General features: G+C 37.3%; 1 protein-coding gene across 6 annotated transcripts in view; it reads left to right on the top strand.

Moving 5' to 3' along the window:
* LOC127856886 (uncharacterized) overlaps positions 1-14,836 on the top strand; it is a 129,169-nt gene that overhangs the window by 68,705 nt on the left and 45,628 nt on the right. For all 6 annotated transcript variants that reach the window (XM_052393087.1, XM_052393095.1, XM_052393111.1 and 3 more), the window contains exons 5-13: positions 6,066-6,161; positions 6,699-6,850; positions 7,115-7,271; positions 7,690-7,777; positions 8,350-8,400; positions 8,949-9,007; positions 11,753-11,824; positions 12,231-12,299; positions 13,185-13,265. In XM_052393087.1, coding sequence (XP_052249047.1) covers positions 6,066-6,161; positions 6,699-6,850; positions 7,115-7,271; positions 7,690-7,777; positions 8,350-8,400; positions 8,949-9,007; positions 11,753-11,824; positions 12,231-12,299; positions 13,185-13,265 — 825 coding nt within the window. The remainder of the gene's footprint in view (positions 1-6,065; positions 6,162-6,698; positions 6,851-7,114; positions 7,272-7,689; positions 7,778-8,349; positions 8,401-8,948; positions 9,008-11,752; positions 11,825-12,230; positions 12,300-13,184; positions 13,266-14,836) is intronic.

The following is a 14,836-nucleotide window of genomic DNA, read 5'->3' as shown; positions in this document are numbered from 1 at the left end:
GTTCTCACTAAGGAGCCTGATTTAAGTTCTCACTAAGGAGCCTGATTTAAGTTCTCACTAAGGAGCTTGATTTAAGTTCTCACTAAGGAGCCTGATTTAAGTTCTAACTTATGAGCTTGATTTAAGTTCTCACTAAGGAGCCTGATTTAAGTTCTCACTAAGGAGCCTGAGTAAAGTTCTCACTAAGGAGACTGATTTAAGTTCTCACTAAGGAGCCTGATTTAAGTTCTCACTAAGGAGCCTGATTTAAGTTCTCACTAAGGAGCCTGATTTAAGTTCTCACTCAGGAGACTGATTTAAGTTCTCACTAAGGAGCCTGATTTAAGTTCTCACTAAGGAGCCTGATTTAAGTTCTCACTAAGGAGCCTGATTTAAGTTCTCACTAAGGAGCCTGATTTAAGTTCTCACTAAGGAGCCTGATTTAAGTTCTCACTAAGGAGCCTGATTTAAGTTCTCACTAAGGAGCTTGATTTAAGTTCTCACTAAGGAGCCTGATTTAAGTTCTAACTTAGGAGACTGATTTAAGTTCTCACTAAGGAGCCTGATTTAAGTTCTCACTAAGGAGCCTGATTTAAGTTCTCACTAAGGAGCCTGATTTAAGTTCTCACTAAGGAGCCTGATTTAAGTTCTCACTAAGGAGCCTGATTTAAGTTCTCACTAAGGAGCCTGATTTAAGTTCTCACTAAGGAGCCTGATTTAAGTTCTAACTAAGGAGCCTGATTTAAGTTCTAACTTAGGAGCCTGATTTAAGTTCTCACTAAGGAGCCTGATTTAAGTTCTCACTAAGTAGCCTGATTGAAGTTCTCACTAAGGAGCCTGATTTAAGTTCTCACTAAGGGGCCTGATTTAAGTTCTCACTAAGGAGACTGATTTAAGTTCTCACTTAGGAGCCTGATTTAAGTTCTCACTAAGGAGCCTGATTTAAGTTCTCACTAAGGAGCTTGATTTAAGTTCTCACTAAGAAGCCTGATTTAAGTTCTAACTAAGGAGCCTGATTTAAGTTCTCACTAAGGAGACTGATTTAAGTTCTCACTAAGGAGCCTGATTTAAGTTCTCACTAAGGAGCCTGATTTAAGTTCTCACTTAGGAGCCTGATTTAAGTTCTCACTAAGGAGCCTGATTTAAGTTCTCACTAAGGAGCCTGATTTAAGTTCTCACTAAGGAGCCTGATTTAAGTTCTCACTAAGGAGCTTGATTTAAGTTCTCACTAAGGAGCCTGATTTAAGTTCTCACTAAGGAGCCTGATTTAAGTTCTCACTAAGGAGCCTGATTTAAGTTCTCACTAAGGAGCCTGATTTAAGTTCTCACTTAGGAGCTTGAGTAAAGTTCTCACTAAGGAGCCTGATTTAAGTTCTCACTAAGGAGCCTGATTTAAGTTCTCACTAAGGAGCCTGATTTAAGTTCTAACTTAGGAGCTTGATTTAAGTTCTCACTAAGGAGCTTGATTTAAGGTCTCACTAAGGAGCCTGATTTAAGTTCTCACTAAGGAGCCTGATTTAAGTTCTCACTTAGGAGCCTGATTTAAGTTCTCACTAAGGAGCCTGATTTAAGGTCTCACTAAGGAGCCTGATTTAAGTTCTCACTAAGTAGCCTGATTTAAGTTCTCACTAAGGAGCCTGATTTAAGTTCTCACTAAGGAGCCTGATTTAAGTTCTAACTAAGGAGCCTGATTTAAGTTCTCACTAAGGAGCCTGATTTAAGTTCTCACTAAGGAGCCTGATTTAAGTTCTCACTAAGTAGCCTGATTTAAGTTCTCACTAAGGAGCCTGATTTAAGTTCTAACTTAGGAGCCTGATTTAAGTTCTCACTAAGGAGCCTGATTTAAGTTCTAACTTAGGAGCCTGATTTAAGTTCTCACTAAGGAGCCTGATTTAAGTTCTCACTTAGGAGCCTGATTTAAGTTCTAACTTAGGAGACTGATTTAAGTTCTCACTAAGGAGCTTGATTTAAGTTCTCACTAAGGAGCCTGATTTAAGTTCTCACTAAGGAGCCTGATTTAAGTTCTCACTAAGGAGCCTGATTTAAGTTCTCACTTAGGAGCCTGATTTAAGTTCTCACTAAGTAGCCTGATTTAAGTTCTAACTAAGGAGCCTGATTTAAGTTCTCACTAAGGAGCTTGAGTTAAGTTCTCACTAAGGGGCCTGAGTAAAGTTCTCATTAAAGAGACTGATTTAAGTTCTCACTAAGGAGACTGATTTAAATTCTCACTAAGGAACCTGAGTAAAGTTCTCATTAAGAGCCTGATTAAAGTTCTCACGAAGGAGCCTGATTTAAGTTCTCAGGAAGGAGCCTGATTTAGGTTCTCACGTTGAAGGAGCCTGATTTAAGTTCTCATGAAGGAGCCTGATTTAAGTTCTCATGAAGGAGCCTGATTTAAGTTCTCACTAAGGAGCCTGATTTAGGTTTTTACGAAGGAGCCTGATTTTAGTTCTCACTAAGGAGCCATATTTAGGTTCTCACGAAGGAGCCTGATTTTAGTTCTCACTAAGGAGCCTGATTTAGGTTCTCACGAAGGAGCCTGATTTTAGTTCTCCCAAAGGAGCCTTATTTAGGTTCTCACTAAAAATGTTTAATAAAATGGGGCCAACAAGAAATAAAAGTATGTTACAAACATCAGAGCTTGCCATAAATGTACAGATGCTTAAAGTATGCCTTTAATAAAATCTATAAACCCTTTAGTCGCATAATTACTTTTTATTGATGTATGTCAGTGTAAACACTTAAATAAGGAAGTTACTTGGGTATGGTGTAATTTTATTTATGATTTTGACGCTTATTTCAGAGAAGAGTAATTAAACATGCTTAGTGGTTCTTTTCGGGATAAAGATCAGCAAACTTTGTCAATTTATAAACATAATGTGGAGTAAATATGTACAGAATATTCTAGCCAAACAAGAGAATGTTTGGGACGTTACAGTTGGTTCTCTGCAGGTAAGAATGTATTGATATTGAGAGGACAAATTATTGAGAAATGAGGAAATCTGTTTCCTGTTTGTAAACACAATACCTCTCTTGGATCTATCTGTCTCTGATATATAGCAAACTAATTGTCAACGTAAAGCTTAAATAGAGCAGAAAATAAATTCTTTTAATAACTTCCTTGCCTAAAATGGCAAATGTTTCATGGCTTACCTACTACCAGATTTCTTCAAATTATTTGTATTTGTTACAAAAACGTTGGCTGTTTTGGCTGGCAGGGCTTTTTTTCCTGTTTTTGTGAAGCGGCCTTGGCCACCCCCCCATTTTGTAAAAATAATGAGTCGCGAACTGTTCACAATTGTGAAAAAAAGAGCCGCGAACTTTTCAAAATTGTGAAAAAATGGGTCACAAACTTTATATAATTGTGAAAATTTGAGTCGTGAATTTCCCAAATTTGTGAAAAAAGGCCATTCTCACAGAAGGAAAAAATACCCTGGCTGGTAACATTAGATTAGATTATGTAAGATTTGCGTGAATGATTTTACTCAAAACAATTCTGATTAAATGTGAAACCAGACTTAGAAATGTTCCTTGAATGACCCTTGACTTAATGTCCTTTTTTTACCTTTAAAATGTATACATAGCTGTCTAAGGGGGAAGGTTCATTTCAGTTTTTATGCCCCCCTTCGAAGAAAAGGGGGTATATTGTTTTGCACATGTCGGTCGGTCCGTCCGTCTGTCGGTTGGTCCGTCCACCGAATGGTTTCCAGATGATAACTCAAGAACGCTTACGCCTAGGATCATGAAACTTCATAGGTACATTGATCCTGACTTGCAGATGACCCCTATTGATTTTCAGGTCACTAGGTCAAAGGTCAAGGTGACTCGAACCAGTAAAATGGTTTCCGGATGATAACTCAAGAACGCTTACGCCTAGGATCATGAAACTTAAAGGTACATTGATCATGACTCGCAGATGACACCTATTGATTTTCAGGTTACTAGGTCAAAGGTCATGGTCACGGTGACTCGACACAGAAAAATGGTTTCTGGATGATAACTCAAGAACGCTTACGCCTAGGATCATGAAACTTCATAGGTACATTGATCATGACTCGCAGATGACCTCTATTGATTTTCAGGTCACTAGGTCAAAGGTCAAGGTCATGTTGACTTGACACAGTGAAATGGTTTCCGGATGATAACTCAAGAACTCTTAAACCTAGGATCATGAAACTTCATAGGTACATTGATCATGACTCGCTGATGACCCCTATTGATTTTCAGGTCACGAGGTCAAGGTCACAGTGACAAAAAACCTATTCACACAATGGCTGCCACTACAACTGACAGCCCATATGGGGGGCATGCATGTTTTACAAACAGCCCTTGTTATGCCCCCCGTAGGGTGGCATTAAGCATTTGAAATGTCTGTCAGTCTGTCCGTCTGAAAACTTTAAGGTCAAAGGTATACAAAAAATCCAAGGGAAGCAACAAGCTTTAAAGGGAGATAATTTTTATTTATCATTTGGCAGGTACAGATCATTTTTACAAGGGAGGTAACATTTTTTAAAGGGATATTATAAAAAAAAAAAAAAAAAAAGCGGCGCAGTAGGGGGCGTTGTGTTTCTGACAACACATCTCTTGTTTTAAAGACGTATACATGTACACATGTACACATCTTAGCTGAACCTCTGAATAACACGAAAAAGATTCAAACAGTTGTATATAAATAACTACTTTAGCTTAAATTACAAATTAGTTTCCTTATTTTCTATTTAAGCAATTAAAGGAATTGTGTATGTTCATAAAATAACTGAATGTTTGTTTTCTGTAAGTGGATTTTTGACATTTGATAAAATAAAATTATCACATTCAAGACAATATACTTAGTATATTATAAATACAATACAAAATTTACAAAGACAGACCTGTTTAAGTTAAATTGTAATACAAACTTTGCCGGCTAGCTCATTTTAGTGCTGGACTACAAATATGAGCATGTTAAGTTAGCTTTCCGGCTCTGCCTCCCTCTGATTCAAGTCGGACAGATGTCATTTACTGGGAAAAGTATGTGCTCTATAGTTTTGGTAAATCAGCTAACCCTGGAAAAGTATGTGCTCAATAGTTCTGGTAAATCAGCTAACCCTGGAAAAGTATGTGCTCTATAGTACTGGTAAATCAGCTAACCCTGGAAAAGTATGTGCTCTATAGTACTGGTAAATCAGTTAACCCTGGAAAAGAATGTGCTGGTAAATCAGTTAACCCTGGAAAAGAATGTGCTCAATAGTACTGGTAAATCAGCTTACCCTGGAAAAGTATGTGCTCTATTGTTCTGGTAAATCAGCTTACCCTGGAAAAGAATGTGCTCTATAGTACTGGTAAATCAGCTAACCCTGGAAAAGAATGTGCGCTATAGTTCTGGTAAATCAGCTAACCCTGGAAAAGAATGTGCTCTATAGTACTGATAAATCAGCTAACCCTGGAAAAGTGCTATTAATACTTAACTGACAGCATGCTCAGGGTGAAATAACTGAAAAATGTAAAGAATTGCAAAATTGTAATGATAAAACACACAGTTTATTCAAGAATTTAAGGAACATGATACAACTTGTTTTCAAATTCAAACTTAAATCTGAAGGACAACATTTGATAGAAATGTATAAGCCAAACTCAGAAAAAAGAGCTTAATGCATGTACGTAAAATGTGATAAAAAATTAACCTGTGCAGTCCCCAATGTCTATCTCAAGCACCACTTTCACCAGCTGGATTTTTTGTTTTTTGTTTAGAAGAAACTCGATAAAGAAAAAATCAAATAAATGACGAAAGGGTTGGTCGAGATCAGTGTGTGCTAACTGCAGCTGCTAATCTGTGATGATGATTTGCACTCATATACTAAGACTGTTTTTTCCCACAGACCAGCTCATATTCAGCATGCAGTAGAATATTGCATATTTTTTTATGTTCACCTTACCCCATTCAAAAATGATGAAGGGGCATTCCGTGTGACCCTTGTCTGCATGCTAGTGCACGTTTATCTGGTCCTCCTACACTTAGTAGGGACATTCTTATAATATTTACATTTTTCCAGATCTCCTATCATTGTGTATGTGTAACAGTTGTCCATAAAACTTTTAAAATTCAGATTGCGCACAAGAAGGAGAAGAGGTTATTCAACATTGCCAAGGAGATTGCCTCGTCTGAACGCGAGTTTGTGGACCGACTAAAACTGCTCAATGTGGTAAGTGGGAACAATATTTGTGACAAGTGGGGACATTCACTGTGGTAAGTGGGGACATTATTCATGATTGAAAGGATTCTCCTTTTCTCAAAATTATATTTAACCCTTTTCCATAGAACATAGAATTTTTTCTCATTTCATGTGTTTTATGGGTTTAATTAAGAAAAAGTTGTGTCCAAATACATTTGTCTTTAGGCAAATTTTTAGCCAGTGAATAATTTGGCGAATGGCAGTTTAAATCCTGATAGTGTAGTAGTAAGAACAGGTGCACGGTTGTGATTGGATTCCAACCTTAATATTCCTTATAAAATTGTATAACATATGATGACAACAGCAAAATTGGCATAGTCAGAACTTAAGATATCACATGTGAAATACAGTTAAAAATGAGAGATTCAATTCCTGATTTTATGCCCAACAAAGTGGGAGGAAGTGAGCAATGCACTTGTCCTTCCATCCATCCGTCCACATGTACGTCCATGAGTCTGTGCGTCCTCATATGTGCAGGCTATCATACCTCATACTGTCTGCTTTCAGGATTTCAGGCTCCACATCTCCAGGGCGACTGAAGAACTTGGTCGCCCGGTGATACCGACAGACACCCTCAACAGAATACTGGATTATCTGCCCCAGCTACAGAACTTCAACGAGGAGTTACTCTCTGATCTGGAGACGAGGATCAGTCAATGGTCAGTAGAAGAAGGACTCACTGACTTTTGTACAGTTAACTTTAAGATTTTGTTTTTAAATCAAGTATTTCTATGACACTTTAAGGGTTTGTGTAAACCAATTTGCCAGAAACGAAGGGCAAATGAACTTTCTTTTAGGCATGACATTTCATAACATAGAATTGGTCTGCAATGAACACTAAAATCACCTTAAACACTTAAGCACTAGCTAGCCCTTACCATTCTAAACCTAAACAACTGAATGTATTATTCTATTTTTTTCAGGCAGGAGAAGAAGTGCATAGCGGACATATTCAAGAAGAAAGGCCCGTTTCTAAAACTGTTCTCTTCATATATTCTCAACTTTGAGAACATCACGGCCACATACGACGAGGCTCTCAAGAAATACCCAGCATTCTTAGCGGCTGTTAAAGAATTCGAAGTAAGATTTTAGATTTTACATGTGGCCAAAGTAATTTGACAGTCTGGCACAGTCTTATCAGGAAATACACTTTAAAAGAAATCTCTTTTAAACAAAAATACAGTCTATGCAGAAAGTGCTGTTCCTGATAAGCCTGTGTGGACTGCACAGGCTAATCATGGACGATAGTTTATGCACATGCATCTCAATTTCTAAGCAGCCACTAGGCAAATATCAAGCATGTCTAAGGGTACGGGATGCTGGAATTCAGTATCATGAATCATGTGACACTATCTTTTAAAGTTAATGCATCTAGGCCATGCAGTTTTCCCTGATTCGCATGGACAGATTACACAGGCTTATCTGGGATGACACTTTAAGCATATGAAATAACCCCTAGAGACCAGCTGACTGACTGCACTGATTGGTTGTACTTCAGATGAGTCCCCGATGTCAGAGCCTGGCTGTGAAGCACTACATGTTGAAGCCCATACAGAGGATACCCCAGTACAAGATGCTGCTGCAAGGTCAGGCCTCAGGCATTTGTAAAATATGTTAAACTGTCGTAAGGGGCATTTGATTTCGATACCTGGGAACTTTTTACACAGATATTGAAATATTTCTTTGGATTTGTCTTACTGCTCAATATGAGACAATGAAAACGTATGTCAAGACACTTTTGATACAACAGTTCGACTTTTCAAGATTGCTAAAAACGCAGTACCATCAAGAAAATATTTATGATATTTTTATCAACCCTAACAGATGAAGTTTGAGAGGGGAGGTATTGGCCCAATTATGCTGGTCAGATAATCTGTTGGTTGGTCTGTTTGCATACAATAATATATAACTCTTTGCAACTGACCCCTTCAACATTTCTTGAGCTATAAAATGGAAGTTTTAAACATGCCATGACCATATCGCCATAATATAGTATAGACATTTTCTTCCCTAGTGAACCACGGATGCCAGAGTTATTTGCCCTTATGAACATAGCGAACAAAGTAGGTGTATTCATCTATGTTTGTTGGTGTTGATTTTCTTTCACCAGGCAATAATTGTAAAACATAAGCATATTTGTTGTTATTTTTGTTTCCAGATTATTTGCATCATCTACCGGAGGACAGTCCTGAAATAAAGGATGTTACCAGTAAGTAGTGAGGATTGGGCTTCAACATATATCAAATGGACTTAAACTTATCATGCTATTTTCAAAACTATAAGGAAGTGTTATAACTAATAACCTTTGACTCGTTTGGCTGTATAACTAATAAAAATAAAAATTGAATCCATGAAATTGCATTTTTCTCTGAAACAGTCAGGTTTAATCTATGTGAGTAAAGTCTTGTCCCAGATTAGCCTGTGCAGTCTGCAACTAGACTGGATTTCGTTTAGAAGCGATTTTCTTTAAACAAAAAAATCCAGAAAACCAAAATGTGGTGTCCCAGATTAGCCTGTGAGGAGTGCACGAGCAAATCTGGGATGACAATTTAGGCACATGCATTAAGCCCAGTTTTCCCAGCGCGCGACTCATTTGTAATGCTTAACAATCGTAATTAACAGTTACCTGATTCTTCAGTATTTAGGATTGAAAGGTGTTCACAAGTTTAAAATAGAGTTCTAGTTTTTTGCATGCACATCATTAACATGAACAGTTGAACATCTTTGGTTCATCTTTTCAATTATGTTTTTCTTCAGCTGCTTTGAATATTGTGAGCGACGTGGCAAACCATATCAATGAAAACATGAGACATGAGGTGAGTTTTCATTTCCTAAATGTGGCGTTTTATTTATACAAAAACATACATACAATTTGACAAAATCTGTTTTTAATTATGAAGCATTGTAGATACATATTTCACATTTTAACAGTTATAAGAAAAGCACCATAAGAACAAAGTTTTGTAACAGTTAAACAGATGTATCACAGTTCTTTCAGTTGAGGTATAATATTGCATCATGGAGTAATATCTCCTGCTAACTATATAACCCACCTCATACTCAAGATTGAAGGCTTACTTATGATGTTTTTAGGTGCCAGCTTTCAATCTGGCTACTTTCATATGTGATATTTATGTATTAGGTAGATCTTGTTGAGAGGGTGTGCTGTGCACGCAAATTATAACTCTTGACTCCCCTATTTTTAGCTCACCTGATTGCTCAGGTGAGCTTTTGTGACCGGTCTTTGTCCGTCGTCCGTCCGTCCGTTAACATTTGTTCATAAACACTCTAGAGGCCACATTTATTGTCCAATCTTCATGAAACTTGGTCAAAAGCTTCGTCCCAATGAAATCTTGGTCGAGTTCGAAACTGGGTCGTGCCGGGTCAAAAACTGGGAAACTAGGTCAAGAAAAAGAAAAAACTTGTAAACACTGTAGAAGTCACATTTCATGCCCAATCTTCATGTAACTTTGTCGAAATGTTTGTCTTAATGATATCTTGGTTGAGTTCAAAAGTGGTTCCGGTCCGTTGAAAAACATGGCCGCCAGTGGGCGGGGCAGTTTTCCTTATTTGGCTTTAGAGAAACCTTGTAAACACTCTAGAAGTCACAATTTTTGCCCAATCATCATGAAAGTTGGTCAAAGCATTGGTTTTATTGATATCTCGGACGAGTTCGAAAATGGTCCAGATCGGTGAAAAAACATGGCCGCCAGTGGGCGGGGCATTTTTCTGTATATGTTTATAGTGAAAACATGTGAACACTCTAGCATTCACATTTTTGGCCCAATTTTCATGAAATTTAGTCAGAACTTTTGTTGCCTTGATATGAGAGTTGAGTTCGAAAATGGTTCCGGTCAGTTGAATAACATGGCTGCTGGGGGGGGGGGCAGTTTTCTCATATTTATATAGTAAAAAAAGCTTGTGAACACTCTAGAAGTCACATTTTTTGCCCAATCATCATGAAACTTGGTGAAAAGATTGGTTTTATATATATCACATAATTAATGCCATAATTATTGCCTTTAGATTGTCCAAATTTTCATTATTATACAAAATCCATGTAAACACTCTAGAGGTCACAATTTTGTTTCAGATTTTATGAATCTGGGTCATAATATTTATTTTTGTAAGCAAAGTTTGATGTTTGGTAAAGGTGGTCGACTCAAATATAGGTCAATAGGTCAAATCTTACAAAAACAAAATCACTCCATGTGCCAGAGTTTTGGTTCAATAATGATGAAACTTGTCCAGGATGTTTGTCTGGACAATATCTAGGTCAAGTTTGACGTTTGGTAAAGATTGAATGAACCGACTCCTTTCAGGTGAGCGACTTAGGGCCATCTTGGCCCTCTTGTTCCTTATATGGACTTATGAATCTTCATGAAACTTTGTCAGTATATTTGTTTAAATGATATCTTGGATGTGTATGACAATGGTTGTGGTCTGTTGAAAAACGTGGCTGCCAGGGTGTTCACTAGTCATGAAAGTTGGTAAGAACATTTTGTTCTAATGACATCTTGGGCTGCACAGAACAGGTCAGTTCCTTTGAATCTCAGGTGAGCAACTTTGGGCCTTTCAGGCCCTCTTGTTTACTTAAAATTTGTTTGGAGCATTTATCAAAATTTATAAGTGGACTCGATTTTAAACTTAATGATAAAAGGTTGATGTCATTGAGGGACCCCACTGCTAATGAACCGTAACTTATGCTCTTGATTTTTAGCTCACCTGAGCACAACGTGCTCATGGTGAGCTTTTGTGATCGCATTTTGTCAGTCATTGGTCGTCAACATTTACCTTGTTAAAACTCTAGAGACCACATTTATTTTCCAATCTTTATGAAACTTGGTCAGAACATGTGTCCCTATAATATCTTGGAAAAGTTTGAAAATGGGTCCAGTTGGTTGAAAAACATGGCTATCAGGGGGTGGGAAGATTTCCTCATATAGTAAATATAGTTATCACTCTAGAAGTCACATGTATTGTCCGATCTTCATGAAACTTTATCAGAACATTTGTTCTATTGATAGCTTGGATGGGTTCGAAAATGGTTCTGGTCTGTGGATAACATAGCTGCCAGGGGGCGGGGTTATTTTCTAGAAGTCGCATTTTATGTTCAATCTTCATGAAACTTGATCAGAACTAATGATATCTCTGAGTTGAAAAATGGTTCCGTGCCTCAAAAAAAACATGGCCGCCAGGGTGTGGGATGTTTGTCCTTATATGGCTATAGTGAAACCATGTAACCACTCTAGAAGCCACATTTTTAGTGCAATCTAAATATAAATCAGTAAGAACACTTGTTCTAATTACTTCTCGGTCAAGTTCAAAACTTCTTCTGGTTTGATTAAAAAGATGGCCGCTGGAGGGGGGGGGCAGTTTTCCTAATATGGTTATAGTAAAATTTGCTTGAGAAATTTATTATTGGTATGAAGTGATATAACAGATTATTATAATTTACTACATGTGACATCAGGGAGGGAGTTGTATATGTCTCTATTGTGACATTCTGTATTTTCTCCTAATTGAATGCTGATTGAATGATTGGTTGCCATGTATGATAGGATTACGTTCAGAAGATGTTGGAAATCCAGCGTTCACTGATTGGCACCTTTGAAGTCATCAAACCAGGACGGGTAAGGGAAAATAGAGTTATTGGTACTTAAATAAATACCACAACTTGTTAACAAGAGGGATTAGATTCAGAAATATGCGTTTTAATAAATCATTGGTTCTGAGAATTTCTTGAAAAAGCTCTCAAAAAGTCTTAACATCCAACAAGAAAAGTGAATAAAGTCTAGAAATTTAAGAGAAAAAGATCAGAATCGCAGATACATTTGGCAGTTGAAATAGAGTGTGGCTGTGTTTGGTACATGTAGAGTTTGAAATACATTATAATAGAATATTATACCTTAACTTAAACTCTGTTCATGTTTGAACAAATAAACTGTAAAATGGTAAACAAATGCCATCACTAGAAATCATTCTGTACACAATACAGACCTTCTTTTTTTTCAATTTTTTTTATTTATTTATTTTCAGCTCTTTTTGAAAGAGGGTGAGTTGATGAAACTGTCAAGAAAAGAAATGCAGCCGAGGTATTTCTTCCTGGTAAGTTGAAAATATTTCATTAGAATTGCTCTTTTGATGTATTTTATATGCACATTAAAAGATTTGAATCTCATGAGTTGATGTTGCATCTGCAGGCTATAAAGCAATTTCAACTGGTATGCTCAATTTGCCTTTTAGTTTTGCAAATTGCTGATCTAAGTTTGTCTGCTGACAATTTGAATTACGTCGTTTATACAAGTAAAGGAAGATATAATTTTGAAAATGGCTAAACATAAATTGAATTTAAAGCAGCATTTATGTGCAAATGTATATAATGTGTTTAGGTGCTTTCATTGTTGACATATTGTTTAACTAGAAACAGCACTGCCTATTTTCATAGTTGTGTTATGTTGTCCTGTCTGTAAGTTGTTTGTTTTGTACATGAATCTTGAAGTATATTTGGACATTAATCAAACACTACAAACATGAGCCCCAATGTACCAAATTCGGTCTTATGCACTGAGCAGCCAGTGTAGCTCCAGACTAGTGTAGTGTTTGATTAATTTCCAAATATACTTCAAGATTCATGTACAAAACAAACAACTTACAGACAGGACAACATAACACAACTATGAAAAAAAGGCAGTGCTGTTTCTAGTTGAGCTGTCTGGTGAGGAGCTACACTCACTGCTAAAAAGTCATGCAAGGTTTGGCAGTCTAATAGCTAAAGGCTTCATTTCCAACCCTTAAATGAGCAGCAAACAGCATAAAACATGAACAGAATGCAAGTTACTTGCAGGCTGTTCTGGTTTTATGCTGTGTGCACATAGCCAATCGCACTTTGCTTCTGGGTGGGAAAGGGTTAAATTTGTGACAACAAGCAAAAGTGTATGTGTACAGTTCTAAATTTTTATCATATCTGGTCATGTTGTTCATGTATTTCAGTTCAATGATGTCCTGTTGTACACCACACCTGTTGCTACGGGTTACAGGCTTAACAACGCTCTACCCTTGACTGGAATGAAGGTGCGATAGTATCTGATGCTTTGGGTATATAGAGAAATTCTGTCAGAACTATCAGTATGTTCTTGATTCTTATGAATGCCCCAACTTTCAGAAGGGCGCTTGTAGATTTGTTTTGTCAATCCTTTCATCCGTTTTGTCAGATTTTTGTGTTGATTGTTACTTTAATGGAGTTAGGGGACAATATCAGAATGAGGGGCAACATTTTTTATGAACGCTTCAAGTTCAAATATGAGAAAAAAGTGATGGTCATGAAATTTATTAAAATTACACAATCTGAACAAAAGATAATTCTAACAAGCAAAACCTTTGCTCATCAAAAATAAAAGGGACACAACTCACTTTTAGACTTACATTAATTTTGTCATACAAGGAACCATTATGTAAATGTAATTATGTCCATTTTTTAAGAACACGGGTCTATTGCCTTGCAATTCAAGAATGTCTGTGGCGTATGTTGGTCAATTTGATGGAAGGTCAACAAACATTCTTTTCCGCATGATAATATAAGCTTTGTTTGAGGACAACTGGGCTTAATGCATGTGAGTTAAGTGTCATCCCAAATTAGCCTGTGCAGTCATCACAGGCTTATCAGGGAGGACACTTTCCGCTTTTATTGCATTGTTTGTTTAAAGGAAGTTGCTTTGTAGAAAAAATCTAGTAAAGGCAGAATGTGTCATCACTGATTATCCTTTGAGGACTGAATGGACTGATGTGGGATGACACTTTGAGGACTGAATGGACTGATGTGGGATGACACTTTGAGGACCGAATGGACTGATGTGGGATGACACTTTGAGGACTGAATGGACTGATGTGGGATGACACTTTGAGGACTGAATGAACTGATGTGGGATGACAATTTGAGGACTGAATGGACTGATGTGGGATGACACTTTGAGGACTGAATGGACTGATGTGGGATGACACTTTGAGGACTGAATGGACTGATGTGGGATGACACTTTGAGGACTGAATGGACTGATGTGGGATGACACTTTGAGGACTGAATGGACTGATGTGGGATAACACTTTGAGGACTGAATGGACTGATGTGGGATGACACTTTGAGGCAGGGCTTGCACTAAGAAATAAATTTTGGAAGTCCTGACTTCCTGCCCTTTACTTATGGAAGTCCCACTCAAAAATGTTGGAAGTCCAAACAACTTTAATGTTGATGTTAACGGAATGTCAACTGCGTAAATGATCACAAACTCTTCCCATCCATTTTGGGTCACTGTACATCTGTGAAAGTAACTAGATATATCTTACAACAAGGCGGAGACTACCCTAGGCTTTAAAGGGGCCTTTTCACAGATTTTGGCATTTTTTTAACTTATTCATTAAATGCTTTATATTGATAAATGTAAACATTGGATCGTAAAAGCTCCAGTAAAAAATCAAGAAAAAAAATAAAAAAATGAAAAGAACATTGCCCGGGGCAGGTTTCGAACCAATGACCCCTGGAGTCCTGCCAGAGTCCTGCAGTAAAAACGCTCTAGCCTACTGAGCTATTCCGCCGACTACACATCCTTGACGTATTTTATACCTTATATAAGCAATCTTCGTAGTTT

Source organism: Dreissena polymorpha, chromosome 1, assembly GCF_020536995.1.
Source record: "Dreissena polymorpha isolate Duluth1 chromosome 1, UMN_Dpol_1.0, whole genome shotgun sequence".
NCBI classification, from domain to species: Eukaryota; Metazoa; Mollusca; class Bivalvia; order Myida; family Dreissenidae; genus Dreissena; species Dreissena polymorpha.
The sequence above is the reverse complement of the archived record's forward strand: the minus strand, read 5'-3'. Positions and strand labels throughout refer to the sequence as shown.